Source organism: Strongyloides ratti (genome assembly GCF_001040885.1).
Source record: "Strongyloides ratti genome assembly S_ratti_ED321, chromosome : 2".
NCBI lineage: Eukaryota > Metazoa > Nematoda > Chromadorea > Rhabditida > Strongyloididae > Strongyloides > Strongyloides ratti.
In genome coordinates, this window is record NC_037308.1 from 104,232 (window position 1) to 122,563 (window position 18,332).

The following is an 18,332-nucleotide window of genomic DNA, read 5'->3' on the forward strand; positions in this document are numbered from 1 at the left end:
AAATCAGATTATTTATTATTTCAAAAACCTTTTTCTTACATATATATCATATTTTTAAATAATTTTTTTTTTGTAAATTGCTGTGTATTATTTTTATTAAAATTTTTACAATTAATAAATCAATTTAATTTGTAAAATGCTTCTTTTTAATCGTATAAATTTTCAAAACAAAATGATAGAAAAACTTTTTAATTCCTTTTTTTATTCTTTCAAAAATTGGTAATATTTAAAAACTTTTTAAAATTATTAAAAAATTTTTTTATATCATTTAAAATATTTTAAGTTTACATTTTATTTTAAATAAAAGTAATTATTAATCAATATGGTTAATTAATGGTTACGCAACATATGTAAAATAATATTCTTATTATAATTATTTTATTACCCATATCTAGTTTCAAAATATTTTTTATTCAAAAAAAAAAAAACTATTTATCTATAAACTTTTTTTTCTTCAATTTGACCTTTAAAAAAAATAATTATTCAAAAAAAAATCTTAATTAATTATAGGAAACAGATTAAAACTTAAGATAATTGTTTGTCTCATTAATTAAAATATTTAAATATATAAAAGATTAATAGTTATTAAAATAAAATAAATATCCTTGAATAAATTTTAAAAACATTTTGTTTATTGAAAAAAAAAAACACAATATAATGACTAGTATTATGATATTTAATTAATGTACATAATAATTTTATATAAAAATAATAATTGGGATTTGAGATTGTATAAATATAAATAAAAAAATTATAAGGCAACTTCGTATGGCAATATATTTGAGTTCTTCTTCATTTATATGAGTTATCACTGGAAAGATTTTAATTTTTAATATTTTAAAAAGAAAATGACCTATATTTGTTAAAATTTTGTTTTTTGTTTTACAAATTTTTATACATATGTCATATTTCCTTCTTGACCGGTATTAAAACTCGTATTTGGTGAGACATATTTCTTATTCTTTAAATTCTTAGGACTTGAAATATGATGTTGAAGACGTGATGGTCCTGTTCCATATCCTGATTCTCTACCACCATGAGGATATTTTATGTTATTATGTACTCCAATTGGTGATATACTATTATCACTTTGATGTATCTTTTCTAATTCTCTTTCAATTCCAGAAGAACATGAACTTATATTATCTGATGGTAAAATATTTGTAATACATGTATCATTTTTATTTGATGATGATGGTGGTGGTGGTGGTGGTGGACATTTTGGGGGTGGTTTTCTAAATGTATGAATTGTTACATCTGGTTCAGCATATCCTGTAATATCATCATAATGTCTAACTGTACAATATCCTTCCTCTTGTAAAGGAAATCTTAAAGTTGTTGAATTTGATGGTCTTAACATATTTTTAGATTTATTTCCATTTATAGGATATGACATTTGATATGTAAAAATATCATGATTAGATGTACTTCCATACATTTTATTGTTTCCTTTACCCATATTTCTTAATGTTTTTTCATATGGAATTGACCAATTACCATTAGACTCACCAGATGAAGAAGAATTATTTAAAACAACATTATATTGTGGTGATGGTGTACAAAACAATGATCCACCACATACATCAAAACCGGGTCCAGTTGATGATAATTTTTTAATTGAATTATTTCTCGTTGTATGTTTAGATCTAAAATTAAAATGATTAGTTAATGATTATAATTTATTAGCTCTTAATTTACAAACATCTAATGTTTGTTAAAACATATATATATAAAATATTTTGATTAATAAATCTTAATAAATAACAGAAATTTATTATAAAAAGTTAAATTCTGTTGAGTTTTTATATATGTTTTAAATAAAAAACCAATCATAAAATTTTTTGGTGACAGAGATTATTATTATATATATATTTATAATAACTTTGATATAATAAAACTTACCTTTTATATTTTATAACAATAATTATAATTATTAATGCTGTTATAAGAATAAATAATAATGATAATAATATTATTGGCAATATTTCTGGTGAAATTTTAGAAAATTTATTTGTTATATCTAAAACTTCAAGTACAGGAATATAATTACATGATTCTAATTGTGTCTGTCTTAATAATGATATAGGTTCATCTGTTAATAATTCAAAAATAAATGATGGATCTGGTGGTGGATCCAAATCAAATATTGGTGGAGGTGGTATACATTCACAAACCATTTTTATATAATTTTTTTTTCTAAAAAAATATATTAAAATATATTAAAATGATAAAAATAAATAACTAAAATAATTTAAAGAAATTGTACATAAATAAATATTATAAAATATAAAGTTTTCTTATTTTTAAAATCGGATTGAAATTATAGTATTTGTTATTGTCAGTGATTACCAACAACAAATTATGTTAGCAATTTATATATATATAGAAAATCCTAATATGCTTATCCTTTTTAAGACTACCAAAACTGTTAAAAATACAATCATATCCTAATTTGTTCCTCCATCATTCTAATATCTTTAATTTGTAATAAAATGGAAATAAGAATAGGAAACAAATTTACTTATCATTGGTTGTCAAAATTATATAATTTCATTAAATAACAACAAATATATATATATATATATTTCTAAATTTGTATTATTTGGTATATATATATATATATACTTTTTCGTTGACATATATTAGCTATATAATAGTATTAAAGTTATTTAATTGTATAAGGTCATTTAAAAAAAAAAAGAAAATTAATGATGGATATTGTGGATATATATACTACTTATAATTTATATATTTTATTTATATATAAATATTTATTAGAAAGAATATAAAAAATATATATATATATATAATTAATATAATAATAAACACCTACAAATTAATAAGTACTCAATAAAAAAAAATAGAATTAACCACTGAAGTCATATATTTTATTGCCATAGCACCTGTTATTTTATACTATTAAAATCTTAATAAGGATAATCTTTAAAATATTGTTCTTTATTAATAGATCAAGACTATATAATTTAGAATGTAGTAAAAATATATTAAGTGGTATAAAAATGATTAGTAAGAAGTTAAGTATATTCTTTTTTATTCAATTTATGATTGAAACAATAATTCTTGTATAAAAGGATTATCTTTACTGTCAATTTAATATAATAAAAACAATATGATTATTGTATGGACAATTGACATAATCCTAATAATGATAGGTTGTACTAGTATATTAAGATATATATATGTGAAGCAACAGCTGATGAATAGAAAATAAGAATAATTGTTTTAAAAAAAAAATGGTAAAAATTTTTTTTAAAAAAACAGGTGTTAAAAGTTTTGTTTATAAAAAAAAATAAAGATAATAATAAAAGAATCTTTTTAAATATTCTTTATATGAAGGTCAAAAATATATTACATATTATTAGAAAGTAATAATATATATATATATATATATATAACTTCAAAATATCTTTTATTTTCTATCACAAAATCATGGTAAGAATGATGTATTAGAAAATAAAAAGAAGAAAATAATAATATGATAGATCAAGTGTCCAAATAATTGATATAAACAGATTTAATATATATAAACTAAAAAATATAATCCATCAGAAAAATAATAATATAAATGATGTGAGGAGATTATGACACTAAATTTTTGATTGATTATTTTAACAAATCATGACAAGGATTATAGTTTAAATTAATAATTTTATGTACTATTAAATATGTATATATTATTAATAATGTGATGAAAGTTTGTGACTTTTATAATTATAATGACCAGATGTATTTATTGATACAGAAATAATATTTTTTAAAATATCTTTTATATATATTTAAAATGTTTATTAATTAAAAAGATAAACTTGAAATGATAATAAGTATATAAAAAAAATTTAATTAAATATATTTATTTATCTAAAAGATCATGATTAAAAGTATATATAAGATTTAAAGGTAGATTAACAAGCTTTATTCTTAATTCTAAAAAAAAAATAAATAAAAGATCTTAAAAAGGTACCGGTGATTTTCTTTTTATACTATTTTTTAAATCTCATAAAAGTTTTAAATTTCCTTTAACAAAAGATATTTATAAGTAAGTAAATACTATGTAAAGAATGGCATATGTAAAAAGTTTTTATATACTTTATTATAAAGAAATCTTACTAATTTAATGAGTTTTAACTCCACCTTTTAATATAGTATCTTTTTATTATATATTTCTCAAGATTTAATTGTTTTTTAAGGAAGTTTGTTTAAGAAATAAAAACACCTGGATAATTGGTGTTATAAAATAATTTTCTCACTATAATAATTAAAATAAAGATGTTTAGGAAGTAAATTATCAACCTTCCAGCAGTGTTAGATTGTCCAAAAGAATTGTATTGTTAAAAGAAAAATTATTTAAACTTTGTAGTAAGGACAACTTTAAGCAGATGTCATAAATAAAGTATACCCCTGTTTTTTTAACAAGCTTTTCACATGCAATAATATCAAAAAAGAAGTTAAATAAAAAAAAAAATTTTATTAAAGTATATGTGAAATTAAATAATGATAGATACTTTATCAGGTGCCTATATCATATAAATGCTGTTATAATAATATCATAATATAAGACTTTTTCAAAAGTTTAATTTATGTTTATATAACAAATAGAGGAAAAAAAAAGAAAAAATTTTAAATGATTGTTTGTTAAAATATGTCCACATAAAAATATAAAAATATTTCGTATGTAGAAATGTAAATGAAGTGGAATAAAATTATGGTAAAATTTAAAGTAAAAAATTGAATGAATTCTTATATTTGTAATAGTGAACATAAAATAAAAATAGAAAATATAAAAAAAAAAAAATTTTATTTTATTAAATTTTAGGAACATCATTAACTGTCTCTTTCTAAAATGTGAATTATAATTTAAGACAGTTAATTTTTTTTATATCAAATTTTATCACTAAATCATCATGTTATTCATCCTTTCATGATTACATAATAAGAGAAAGAAAAGAAAAATAAGAATGAATAAAAAATAAGATTGAAATTGTTGAGAAGGGATTAAGAAAAATAAATTAAATTTAAAATTAAAAGAAAATTTTTAACATAAAATAGTTTAATCTTTTTTACTATATAATATATATATATTATTATTTTTTATAATAAAAAAAAATAAATATATATTGTTATTTTAGTAATAGCTTTAAATATAAATAGATTATATACATTTACCACCTGTTGTTAAAGGAGGAAAAAAAAAAATTAAGATAGAAATATAATATTTTATTATTATTGCGCAACTTATGACCGATTAACCTTATAAGAAGTGCCGATATGTCAAAGTGATAGGTAAAAAGTTTTAAAGTACCTTCTTAAAAAGATGTAACAATTGTCAAAAGTTGTAAGAGGTAGTTGTTAAAGAGTAAAAAAAAAATAATAACAAGTTAGCAGTTGACACATTAATGTTAACTGGTAGCGGGTTTTCTTACCATATAATTATGATGTTTTTCTATTTATATATTATTAAAATTTTCTACTTTAATAGATAGAAAATGCCGACCAATTGTTTTTGACATTCTCTAGATATATCTATGTAATTGAAGAAACAATAATGACAACATATTAATAATTAAAAAGAATGATACATGCTTTTAATGAGTTTAAAATAAAAAGAACTGTCATCTTCACCGACATTGGAGAATATAATTAACAATACTGTTTATTTATATTCATAGTTAATATCCTTGAAAATATACATTACTAGTAATTATAATGTTTTTTTTTTTAATATTATTTCTTTTTAACCGACTTTTGATCTAATATATAAACATGAATATTTAATAAATAAAGAAGTAAGTTATATTTGAAAAGATTTTCTAAAGTCTATAATTAAATGATATATCAACAAGTCATAAATTTAATTATTTTATATAATTGAAATAATATACAAAGTTTATGATAAGTTATATATATATATATATATTTTAAATATTTAAAAATAAATAAAAGAAAAAAATATATATATTTATTAGAAAAAAAGATGCCGGATCTTGAGAAAGAAATAAAAAAAAACAGATTGTAAATATACTGTATAAAATAAAAAATTTTAAAACATCAACCGACACTGTAAAAATTTTATTACAATATTTTATTAAAAGGTCATTAAACTTAATATATTTATATATGAACCTTTTGTTAATTTGATAAATCATTTTATTTAATAATTATAAAGAATAACAAAAATCATTAAAATAGATAAAGAGGTAAAATTAAACATTTGTTAAAACTATAAAAAGTTTTATCTTAAAATATCATGAATCTTTTTATTTTGCCATTTTAAGAAATTATAAGTACTATATGATAAAAAGAATTATTGCCGCTTTATATTATGAAGTGTTTTAAGGATAATAAAAAGTTTTAAATGATCATCAAAAGAAAGCCAGCTGATATGGTATGTAAATAATATTATAAGATTTGCACTTCAAAATAATTTTTTAAATAAATATTCGGAAAATTGTTTTTTTTTATGTTAAAAATATTTAATCTTATTTGTTATATATTATTTCATTGTAATATATAAATTTTTTTAATATAAAAAAAAATATTTTTACAATAGACATTACAATATATTTTATAGATCGGTTTTCTCTTTTGTGATTAATGACATTTAATAATAAAATATTTATTTTTTTTATCTAAAATATGTCATTGAAAAAAAAAAGAAAATTACAAATCACTTGAAACATTTAGAAAGACAAAATTTTTAAAAATATTAATGAAATAATTATTGAATTAATATATATATATATATAAAGATGTTGTTACTTTATATATATCTAATTACTTTTTCCCAGGCTTTATATAAATATTAATATAAGTTAGGTTTAAAATCATCTAATGACATAATTGAGCTTCTTATATTACTTAAAAATGAATTATATTAAAAAGTTTTAAGTTGAATGACATAATAATATTAATTGATTATCCTCATATGAAGTACCTCTTATATATAAAATCACTTATTAAAGGTACATTAATATGCTAACAGAAGTGTTAAAATAATAGTTAAAGAAAAATTTTTAATAAAATAAATATTGTTACTTGACACATATATTTTATTGTAATAAAAACAATTGCTATATTATAATGTATATTTAATGATTATAAAATAATACTTTTTTTTTAGAAATAAATTATAATGAATATATTTAACATATACATTAATAAAAAAAAATGTTATATATATTACTTTTGTTTTATGAAATCATCTAATGAATGTTTTTAAAAAAGAAGTTTTATTTAAAAAATATAGAAAATTACTCATATTATGAGAGAGAAAAAAGTTAATAATACATATATATATATTTGATCATGAAATAAAAATATTTTATAGATAAATAAAAATAATTAATATTGTATATGTTAAAGTTAAAAGTTATTTAAAAGTATTATCATTGACTACAGTATAAAAGATATATATATACATAAATATTTTAACAATAAAAGAAATAAAAATAATAATTATTAAAATTTATCTCTTTTAAATAGTTTTATAATAAATGAATATAAATTTTAAGATTATACTTCTCTTTAACTATTAAGTTATTTTCTAAAAATTTCCCATTAAATACAAAAGTTGTTAAAGAAGATTTATTACATGACATTTTTACCACTTTTCATAAGAAATTTATCACTTCTAAATAAGTATATATATTTTCTTTAACTATGATATTTTAACTATATATAGATAATTAATTAAATATATTTTTGATATAAAATTAAAAAAATGTTTACGACAACTATTTTATAATTATATTATAAAATTTAAATATGTTTTCTTACTTGATTTCTTTATAAATAATAAACTGGTAATAATAAATTTTTATGATAAAATTTTATAAAAAGAAATATAATTAATATTATATAAAATATTTCAAATAATTACAGTATATTTTTAATTAGCAATACTAAATGATTATTTTTATATTAAAAGAATGTACTTAAGAATATAATATACATTTATATATATATATATTATATTTATAATATGAACTATTTTTATTAACTATAGGTGGTATAAATATATCAAAAGAACATAATAATATATATACTCAATATATTTAGGAGTTTATTAATCAACTTGTCAAGATAAGGATATAAATGATGTATCAAAATAAGTGACAAATATAGTAAGAAAACCGTTATCTTATTTACCTGATCAACAGATTTAAAATATAGTATAAAATGTATTACATTATCAAAATTTTATTTTATACTTTATAAGTATTAAATATTTTTAAATATTAATTATAAGATAAAATTATTTTATTTAACTTTACAATTAATATATCATCTCATTTATACTGATAAGGAAAAATAAACATAAAGTAAATTGTTAACTTTCTCTTATTAAACAAATTTTTGGTGATTTAATCAAAAGTTATGTAGATTTAAAAGATTATCATTGATAAGCTTAAACTTATATTAGATTAACATAGATGATTAATGTAAACATAAATTGAGAATAAGAAATATTTAATTTGTTAATTAGATCATGTATAAATATAATAACTTAAATTAAAAGAAAATAATATTATTAAAGTTAATTTATTTATATATTATATTTTAATAAAAATAATTATTTATTTCTAATGTATATATGTATTAAAAATATAATAAATAATATTTTTATTAATATAAAAATTTTTAGTTTACAAAAAGTATACAAATATTATATGATTATATAATAATTTTACTAAAATCTCTGTAATACTTTATATTGATATATAAACATAGTATAATAAAATAATAAAAGAAAAATGGTATTTAAATAATATAATATTTATTACAATAATTATGAATACTTATATTTAAATCATATTTAATAGTTAAACAAATAATTATTATTAAATAGATAAAAAAATAAAATAAAAAATATGATTAGTCAATGAGAAGAAATAAAAAGAAATTTTTTTTATTGTATTTCAATATACTTTTACTATACACCATATTTTATATAAAAAGAATTTTTTTTTTTTATTAATACATTCATCCATATTTAGAAAATCAAAAGCTTTTCTTTTGTTAATTTTTAGTAATAACAGGAGGTTAGATAAAGTTTATTGTTATATATAAGTTATAATAAAAGTATTATATCATTTATAATGAAAAATCGGTTCTTTTGATCTTATGATATATTTTGATATAATAGTTAAAATATTAATTGTTATTTTATGGTTTAATATTGTATGGTTCATTTAAAAATAATAATAAAATATTTAAAAACAAATAAGTAGTAAATAAATAATATTTTTAGTTTTATTTATAAATAATTAAAAAATTGATATGCATTATATATTATAAAAAAAGCTGGATTTTTTTTTTAGATAAAATAATTTTTTTTTTATAATAATATATGAAAGTATAAATATATTTATTTGATAGAAAAAGGAAGATATATTAAATAATTATAAGAAATAACTTGTATTTTAGAATAATATTATGTTAAAAATATATAAAGGACATATTTTGAAAACACTTCAATTTTGAAGTATTCTATAGGTCAATGATACTTATTACAAAATGATAATATATCCTATTTTTATGATAAAATTATTAATCATTATATTTTAATAATACATTTATATATATACTTTTTTGATAAATATTTTATTTCTATTAATTTATGAGTTTTACAAAATATATGTTTTAAATAAACGATATATTAATTTTATATTTGAAAATACTAATTAATTATATACTTTAAAAATAAATAAGTTATTAAAATTGTTGTTAATATAAAAATATGTTTTATTTTTAAAAAGAAAAATATATATATGTTAACAAGATATATAATAATTTCTCGAGTAAAAATATAAAAGGTAACGGTTCAGAAGTGATAGGTATATATATTTATTAAATATGAGTCAAGGAAATAATATATATACATATATATATATAAATAAAAAGTTATTTACATTAAAAAGAGGAAATTGATAATTATATCATAATCTTTTAATAAGCGTAAAGTAATTATATATAGGTGATTTAAAAAGATTTTTCTATTACATCAAAATTAATAGAAAAAAATTTTTAATTATTTAAAAAAAAAAGATATAGAAAAGAAATTTTATTTTTAAATTGACATTTAATTGAATAAATATTATTATATTTTTTTTTTACTAATGTTATATTACTTAAAGTTAAATAAGATAATAAAATTACTCAATCCAGGTGGTAAAAGAGTTAATTATATCTATTTTTTTATTAAATCATCATATAGCAACAGTTAACATTTTTTACTTTTGTTAAAAATATATTTATAGATGAATAAATAAAAAATATTTAACAAAATAGTATAGTATTATAAGATAAAAAAATTTAAAGAAATACAATTACCTCATGCTATTGAATATCTACATTTACAATTAAAAAGAAAATAAAAAATTTTTACATGTATCATATATATATATATATAAATATATTTATAAAGTACAAAAATATAAAAAACTAATTATTTTAAGATTTGAATTGTGAGAAAAAATATAAATGTTTAAAAATATAAGAAGTATTATATAATAGAAAATTTTATATGATATTTAAAAAAGATTATATATTAGATATAATATTATCAATACTAGAATTATTATTTTTGTTAAATTATTTGGTTATTTTAATATACTTATATAATAACTCACGCTTCTATTAATATAAATAATTAACATAAATAATCATACCAGTTAAATAAATGTAATTGAATTGATATAAATTTAATTTATTGATAAACTTTTAAAATCATAAATAAAGTATGATTTTTCAAATTAAATATTTTGATTTTAAGTTAAAATAATAATAATACAAATGTGACAGCTTTTATAAAATATATAGAGATGTCATTTGTAATTAGGAAGTTTGGAGTATTAATTTTAATTAATTTAAATAAGAGGTTAAGAAAATGTTTCTTATTTAGTAAATTAAATATAAGAAAGTATTTTAAATTAAATTGTCACTAACAAAAGACATTTCCTTATTAAAAATAATATTATAAAATATTTAAAACTTTTATATTTTTAATTAATCCTTCAAGATCACACAATATATGTTATAGTTTATGATTAAGAAATAATGTTTACATATATATATATATATACAAACTCATGAAGAAAAATATTTTAAAGACTAATTATAATCTAAATAACCTCCTTAAAAGTGGTACTTATCTTGAAAATTGAAGATAGTGAAATGTTAATATTTTTCCATACATATTAACATACATTTGTTATGGATATAACTTTTGTAAATACAGTTCAACAAAGATTAAATATTTCATTTACATATCACAATACATAAATATTGTCCCATGATAATAGAAATAAAATATATCTTTATGTGACTAGTAAATGTAGATGTTAAATGAAGATGAAATATTTCTTAAAAATACAAAGAAAAAGATTTTTAAAATGAATTTTAACTATAAACACAAGGGATTTTAAAATAAATGTTTTAATATCTGTTGATTTGTCAAAAAAAAAAGAATTTTTTTTTTATTCATTTTCTATATAAATATAAATGAACATTTATATATTTTTCACAATATTAAAATATATACAAAAAGGAAAATATTTTATTAATATTTTTAAAATAAAGAGACTTTACATGATAATTAATCACTTATTTGTAATAAAAGATATAAAAGATATAAAAGAATATAATAAGATATTTTATAATGATAAAGATAACAAAAATTAATGATAACAAGATTCTATGATTTATGAAGTCAATCAAACATCAGATGAAAACTCTTTAATCTTTTTATTCTACCTAATTTATTACACTTCATATTACACTTTACCTTTTGATATCTCTTTTTATATAAATAATCATTATACCACAATAAAGTAAATTAAAGATATTGAAAAGTAAAATGTTACAAATTTACAAGGTTATTAATATTGTCATTGTCAACTTTTTGATTTGTCAAACAATTTCTGCCGACAATATATATATATTATTTTTAAAATAAATATTTAATTTCAAAACTAAAATATAACAAAAATATATAAATTTTAGTATTAGAAAATATTTTTGATAAGAAAAGTATTAAAAATTTTAATCACAAAATGTATAAATTGACTTTTAAAAAGAAGTGCAAAAGTTATTAAAAATTTTTGTCAAAAAGCCTTCTTTTATATTTTATAAGAAGGATGTTTAAACATTCTCGTCTTTTTAAATTTTTAAAATAAAAATAATGTAAAAATACATAATAATTCAGCTTTTCATAACAACCTAATGAATACTTAACAATATCCTTTTAAATTAATTTAAATAACTCCTTTGTAGAAAACCATTTTTACTTTATTTCTTTTTAACTATTGCCTAAAAGTTAATTAAAAAGAACATTATGATAATGATATGATATTTTTCTATTATATCAAAATATAATATTATGATTATAATATATAAATATATATATTATTAAATGATTAATATAAAATAGATATATAACATCTAAATTAATAATTTCCTCTTTTGAAAAAATAAATTAACTTTTAAGGTAAAATAGAAAAAGTAATTGACTAGTAGTTAATAAAATTGATAAAGCCAATTTGGGAAATGAATGACCACTTTTAGAAATATATTTTTAAAATCCATCATTTTAATTTTCTTTTTATTATATATTTTAGAAAATAATACTCATACAACATTTTCAATTAGTAAAAGAAAAACATTCATAAAAATTATTTTATAAAATAAGGATAGTATTTTTATATTATTTAGCGTAAAAATAAAAAGTAAAATATTCCATATGTTTTCAACTTTATAATTCTTAATCATAACCACCAACATATTGCTTATATTATAATATATACTTTATTTTAAGATATTTTCTAATAAATATTCATATAACTTATACAATATATAAAATAATAATTTAAAATAAAATCATTAATATATTGGTAGTAAAATAAAATATATTTAATTTGCTGTTAACAATCAACAATTTAAAAAAAAAAAATTTTTACTCATAAATCAAAGAAAGACAAAGATAATTTTGACGTTTTGTAATTATAAAAGTCACAAACTTTTGTTAATTCTTTATTAATCTAGAACAATAGGATTATATATAATTTTCCACATGCTTTATATATATATATATATAACTTTAAGAAGAACTAATTCTCAAGAGTAAAACTTTTCTATTCATCTTAAAAGTAATAAAATTATCATTAATTTAACTTTAATTTTATTATTTTTATAAATCATTTAATAATAATACATTTTTATAATCATCAGTTGATTATTAATTTTAATCACCACTTCTGTATACATCACTATTAGAAAGAATAATATAATTTTGTTTTAACAATAAATAAATTAATAATAATAATGAAATAAAAGAATAAAATTAATATTTTATTTTTATAAAAAATAATTAATTTAAAAAAAAATATTTTTTTTATACACTAATACTTCCTTCTCTAAAATTACTTTTACCAATAATAACATTTATTAAACTTGATTTATCTTTTTTTCCTTCTATTAATGCTTTTTCAATTGTTTGTTTAATTTTATCATCACTATCTTTTTCAGTTAATTCATATCCTTCTGCTCCAATAGCTTTGGCAATTTCATGATATTTTGTATGTGATAAATTTACAGCTACACTACTATTAAACATTGGTTCTTGTTCTCGGGCTATCTGTGACCAACAAGCATCATTTCCAATAAGTGAAATAACAGGAAGATTATGTCGTACATATGTATCATATTCCATTATTGAATATCCAGATGAACCATCTCCATAAATTATAAGAACAGGTTTATTAGGATAAACAACTTTAGCTCCAATAGCAAAACCACCACCTACACCTAATGTACCAAATGCTCCAGGATCTAACCATTGTAATGGACCACGTGGTCTAACTATATAAGCTGCTGATCCAACAAAATCACCTCCATCAGCTATAAGAATAGTATCATCACTTAAAATTGAATCTAGATGACTTAATACTTTTAATGGATTTAATCCACCATTAATATTTTTTTCTTCTATTTTTTTTTTATTTTCTTCTTCTTTATCATTATCTCTTTTTCTTAAAGTATCAATCCAATCATTAATATTTGGTGTTGTAGTATGCCTTTTACTATATAATAATTTTTTTAAACTACTTCCAACATCAGCTTTAATTAAAAGATCTCCATTCCAAAATACTTTTTCATTTTTTTTTAATTGTTCTTCATTTCTGTTAATAGAAATAATTTTTGCTTTAGATGAAAATGCTCTACCATAACTTAATCTAAAATCAGGAACTGTTCCAGCTAAAATAATTAAATCAGCTTCTTTTAAGGCATCTTTTCGACATTGTCTCATTTGAAGTTTATTATCTTTTCCTAATAATCCACGTGCCATACCACCAAGATAACATGGTATTCCTAAATCTTCAACAATTTCTTTTAATTCTCCAGCTTTAATTGGTGGTAATGTTGCCTGTGATCCTATTAATAATATTGGTTTTTTAGATATTTTTAATATATTAATAAATTTATCTATATCAGAATTATTAACTAATGGAATATGTACAGGAAGTGGATGTGTATTAATTTCATTCCAAGCATTACCAAATTGTTTTGAAATATTATAAAATATATATGTATTAATAATTTTTTTTATTAAACTTTTTGGATTTGGTATAATACCAGCTTCTTTAAGAACTAATTGATATGGATATAACATATCAACTGGAAATTCAACAAATACAGGTCCTGGTGTATCACTTCTAGCTATTTGTATAGCTTTTTTTAATATTGGTATAATATCTTGTAATCTAGTAATTCTAGCAACATATTTACATAATGGTTTAAATAAAACTATTTGATCTATATCTTGTAATGCACCTCTACCTTTCAATAATGATGGTGCAGCACCACCTAATAATAAAATTGGTGATTCAGCCATTTGTCCATTTTTTATAGCTGTTATTGTATTTGTAAGTCCAGGACCAGCTGTAACAGTAACTACACCAAAAGATTGTCTTAATCTTGCAACAGCATCAGCAGCAAAAACTGCTGTAACTTCATGTCTTGTATCAATAACTCTAATTTTTTGTTTTTCACATCCAACTAATATTGGTGATATATGTCCACCACATAATGTAAATATTTCTTGAACACCATGTGCCTAAAAATATTTAAAATAACAAAAAATTTAAAAATATTATTATGTTTAAACATACTTTTAACACTTCTCCAACCAACTCACCACCATGTCTTGTTGATTTTTCGTTAACATTAAAAATATTTGATAAAAAATATTGATCTTTTTTATAAATTATATTGTGTAAAGATTTTTGAAATTTTGTATAATTATCTATATCAAAGATATATCTTAGAATTAAAAAAAACAATAATATTATTGTTAATAATATGAGGAATATCATAATAAAATAAGAATTTACTGAAATATAAAGTTTTTTTTTTTTTTAGAAATTTTATTATAAAAGTTTATATAAACTAAAATTGATTACTTTATATATATAAGAAAAATTTTTTATTTCTTAATATATATACAAAAATATTTATATATAAATATACAAAAAAAACAACATTTTTTAAAATATTAATTATTTAAAAAAACATATATTTTAGATGCCATAATTGATAACAGTAATAATAAATAAAAAAGACAATTTAAAAAATAATTTTAATTTTATATGTTTGACGTATATTAACTATACATTTTATTGTTAATAGTTATATATTTAATAATTATAAAACATTTTATTCTTTTCTTTATAAATTAAAAAGAAACGATATGATTAAAAAGTAAATTATTTCGTTATCATTTTTGAAGGTTATTTTGTAGTTTCTTATGTATAATTACTTTATAAAGAAAATTGTTTATAACTGATAATAATTAACCTTTAAACTTTATTATTTTTAAATTAAAAGTAATGATAATAAATATAAATAATCAAAAATCATTATCTTTTTTTTGATAATTCCTTTTCTTTTCAAACATTTTAATTACATTTGTTGTAAGATTAATACTTTTATCACTTTCTTCATCTTCTGTTGATGATTCTAAAATTTGTATTAAATTTTTTGTACTATTATTAAAAGCCATTAATAATTCAGTAGATTGTTTTTCTTCATCTTTTATCTTTTCTTCTGTTAAATTGGTAAAATTTTTTAAATCATATATCTTTTTTTCACCATTAATCATTTTCAATTTTTCTTCTTTATATTCTTTGTCAAATTCTTGAGAAATTGTTTGATTTTCATCAATAGGACAACATAAATTAATATTACAATTATATCCATTAGGACAATCTTCATTAACTAAACAATTTGATGGTGTTGATAATGCTTCATGACCATTATAACACATTCTTTCAATATAACTTTTATTTGGTGATAAAATTTTAGGAGATACTGGATATATTGGTAAATTTGTTAATAATGGTGTTAATTCTGTTATTGGTAATGATTTTGAAAAATTTTCAATTGATGTTGTATTTAAAAAATTATTAAAACTATTAGAAGTTATATTTTCTAGTTCAAAAGAATTTTCTGAAATTGATTTTATTTGTTTAATTTTAATTTTATCTTCTTTTTCTATTTCTTTTAATTCCAATGGACAGCATCGATTTCTTTCACATTTAGCTGTAGTTCCACAATCATTATTAATAATACATGATAATGGAATAGTTAATGAATATAAACCATTATCACATAATGATGTAATTGGTCTTAAACAACATACACCATTTACACAAATACTATCATCAGGACATGGTTTATCAATTGAACATACTTCTTCAGCTAAAGGATCTATTTCACATTTATAATTTTTAAAAGTATTTTTTAATTTATTTTGTAAATCAATATTTTGAGTATCTTTAATTTTTTTTGACATTTCTATTGAAATTTCTGGTTTTCGGCAACATTTTCCACTAATACAATAACTATTAGATGGACATTGATAAATTGATGTACAATAATCAGGTTCAATAAATGGTGGTTTATTTGTATCAGGACATTTATATAAATGACAACACATAGTATTTTTTTCACAATATTCTCCATGATCACAAGTATTAAGTGGATAAGAACATCTTTTTTTAGATGGACATACATGAATTGGTAATTGTGTGGTTAAAATATTAGTAATATTATTAGGTTTATAATTATTAATTAATGTTGTTGTTCTTTCAAATTTATTATTATTATCATAATTATTGGTAATATTATTAGTTAAATCATCTATTAAATTTAATTTTTTTTGTTAGTAATTAATATTAATTTTATTGTTAGTATTAAAAAACGTACCTTTAAATTTTAATAAATCAATACTTGGATTTTTAAATGTAGATGCAGAAAAAATTAATCTTTGTCCATTGTTAGTAGAAATGTTTTTAATTAAATCATTATTATATTTTTGATCTCTTAACTTTTTATTTAAGATAATATTTTCATTAATCAAATACCTTTTCTTTTTATGACAACATTTTGTTAACTTTGAACAAAATTCATTTACCTTACAATCATATTTATTTTTACATTTTTCATTTGAAGTACAGTATATAGTAACTATTATGTGTATTGGAAGTAATTAATAATTTTAAGGAAATAGTATTAAAAAAGAATAGGAAAAAAGAAACACAGCAATTTATGATCAAAGATCTTTTTAACTTACGTGAAACACCAGGTCTATCAGCACCAATACAAGCTTGATGTTCAAAAGAAAATGTAGCCATAAGATTTTTACAATATTTTTTTATCCATACTTTGGTACTCTCATCACATTGGAGGAAAGAATTTCTTTCTGGATAATATGTTTGAAGACATGTCACAGGAGCAGAGCATTTACCACCTGGTTTTGAATTACTATCTTGTTCACATATTGTTGGTTGTGCCAACTTTGACATTGTCTTTGGTGGATCTATTTTAGATGAGGATGTCTCTTCTAATACAGTTGGTGGAGCTTTTGTTCCTGATGAAGCTGATCGTGATTTTACTACCCAAACACCTTGACCTTCTCCAGAACTATAAATAAATATTTAATAATAATTTATAATTAAAACAATTATACTTACTCTGAATTAGATTCACATTTCAAAAAAAATTGCGTTTGTTTTCCACCAATTTGAACATCAGGAGTACCAAGTTTACATGTTCCACCAATAACAGGTGTAGATGATTGTGTACAAGTAATTGTTGCCAATGAAAAAATGGCAATAAAAGTAGTCAAAAATTTAACCATTCTGATAGAATAAATAAAATTATAAAAATTGCCAGTAATTGTAGTTTTGTTAAACTATAAATAAAATTAAAAAAAAAAAATTATTTAGAATTTTATTAATAATTATGAAAAAGTTATA

At 18.3% G+C, this 18,332-nt stretch overlaps 2 protein-coding genes across 2 annotated transcripts; both read right to left on the reverse strand.

Annotated features, from left to right (window-relative positions):
- Positions 1-892: 892 nt before the first annotated feature.
- Positions 893-11,835, reverse strand: SRAE_2000003800 (Hypothetical protein; the record flags this gene model as incomplete). The annotated part of the gene is made up of 3 exons (XM_024650818.1): positions 893-1,646; positions 1,903-2,196; positions 11,804-11,835. The coding sequence occupies 3 exons, from the start codon at positions 11,833-11,835 to the stop codon at positions 893-895; spliced, it is 1,080 nt and encodes a 359-aa protein (XP_024504557.1).
- A 1,573-nt stretch (positions 11,836-13,408) lies between these two features.
- Positions 13,409-18,214, reverse strand: SRAE_2000003900 (Cysteine-rich repeat and Thiamine pyrophosphate enzyme, C-terminal TPP-binding domain and Thiamine pyrophosphate enzyme, central domain and Thiamine pyrophosphate enzyme, N-terminal TPP-binding domain-containing protein; the record flags this gene model as incomplete). Its single annotated transcript, XM_024650820.1, has 7 exons — positions 13,409-15,130; positions 15,186-15,406; positions 16,000-17,214; positions 17,281-17,396; positions 17,439-17,541; positions 17,648-17,997; positions 18,048-18,214. The coding sequence occupies 7 exons, from the start codon at positions 18,212-18,214 to the stop codon at positions 13,409-13,411; spliced, it is 3,894 nt and encodes a 1,297-aa protein (XP_024504558.1).
- Positions 18,215-18,332: the final 118 nt, after the last annotated feature.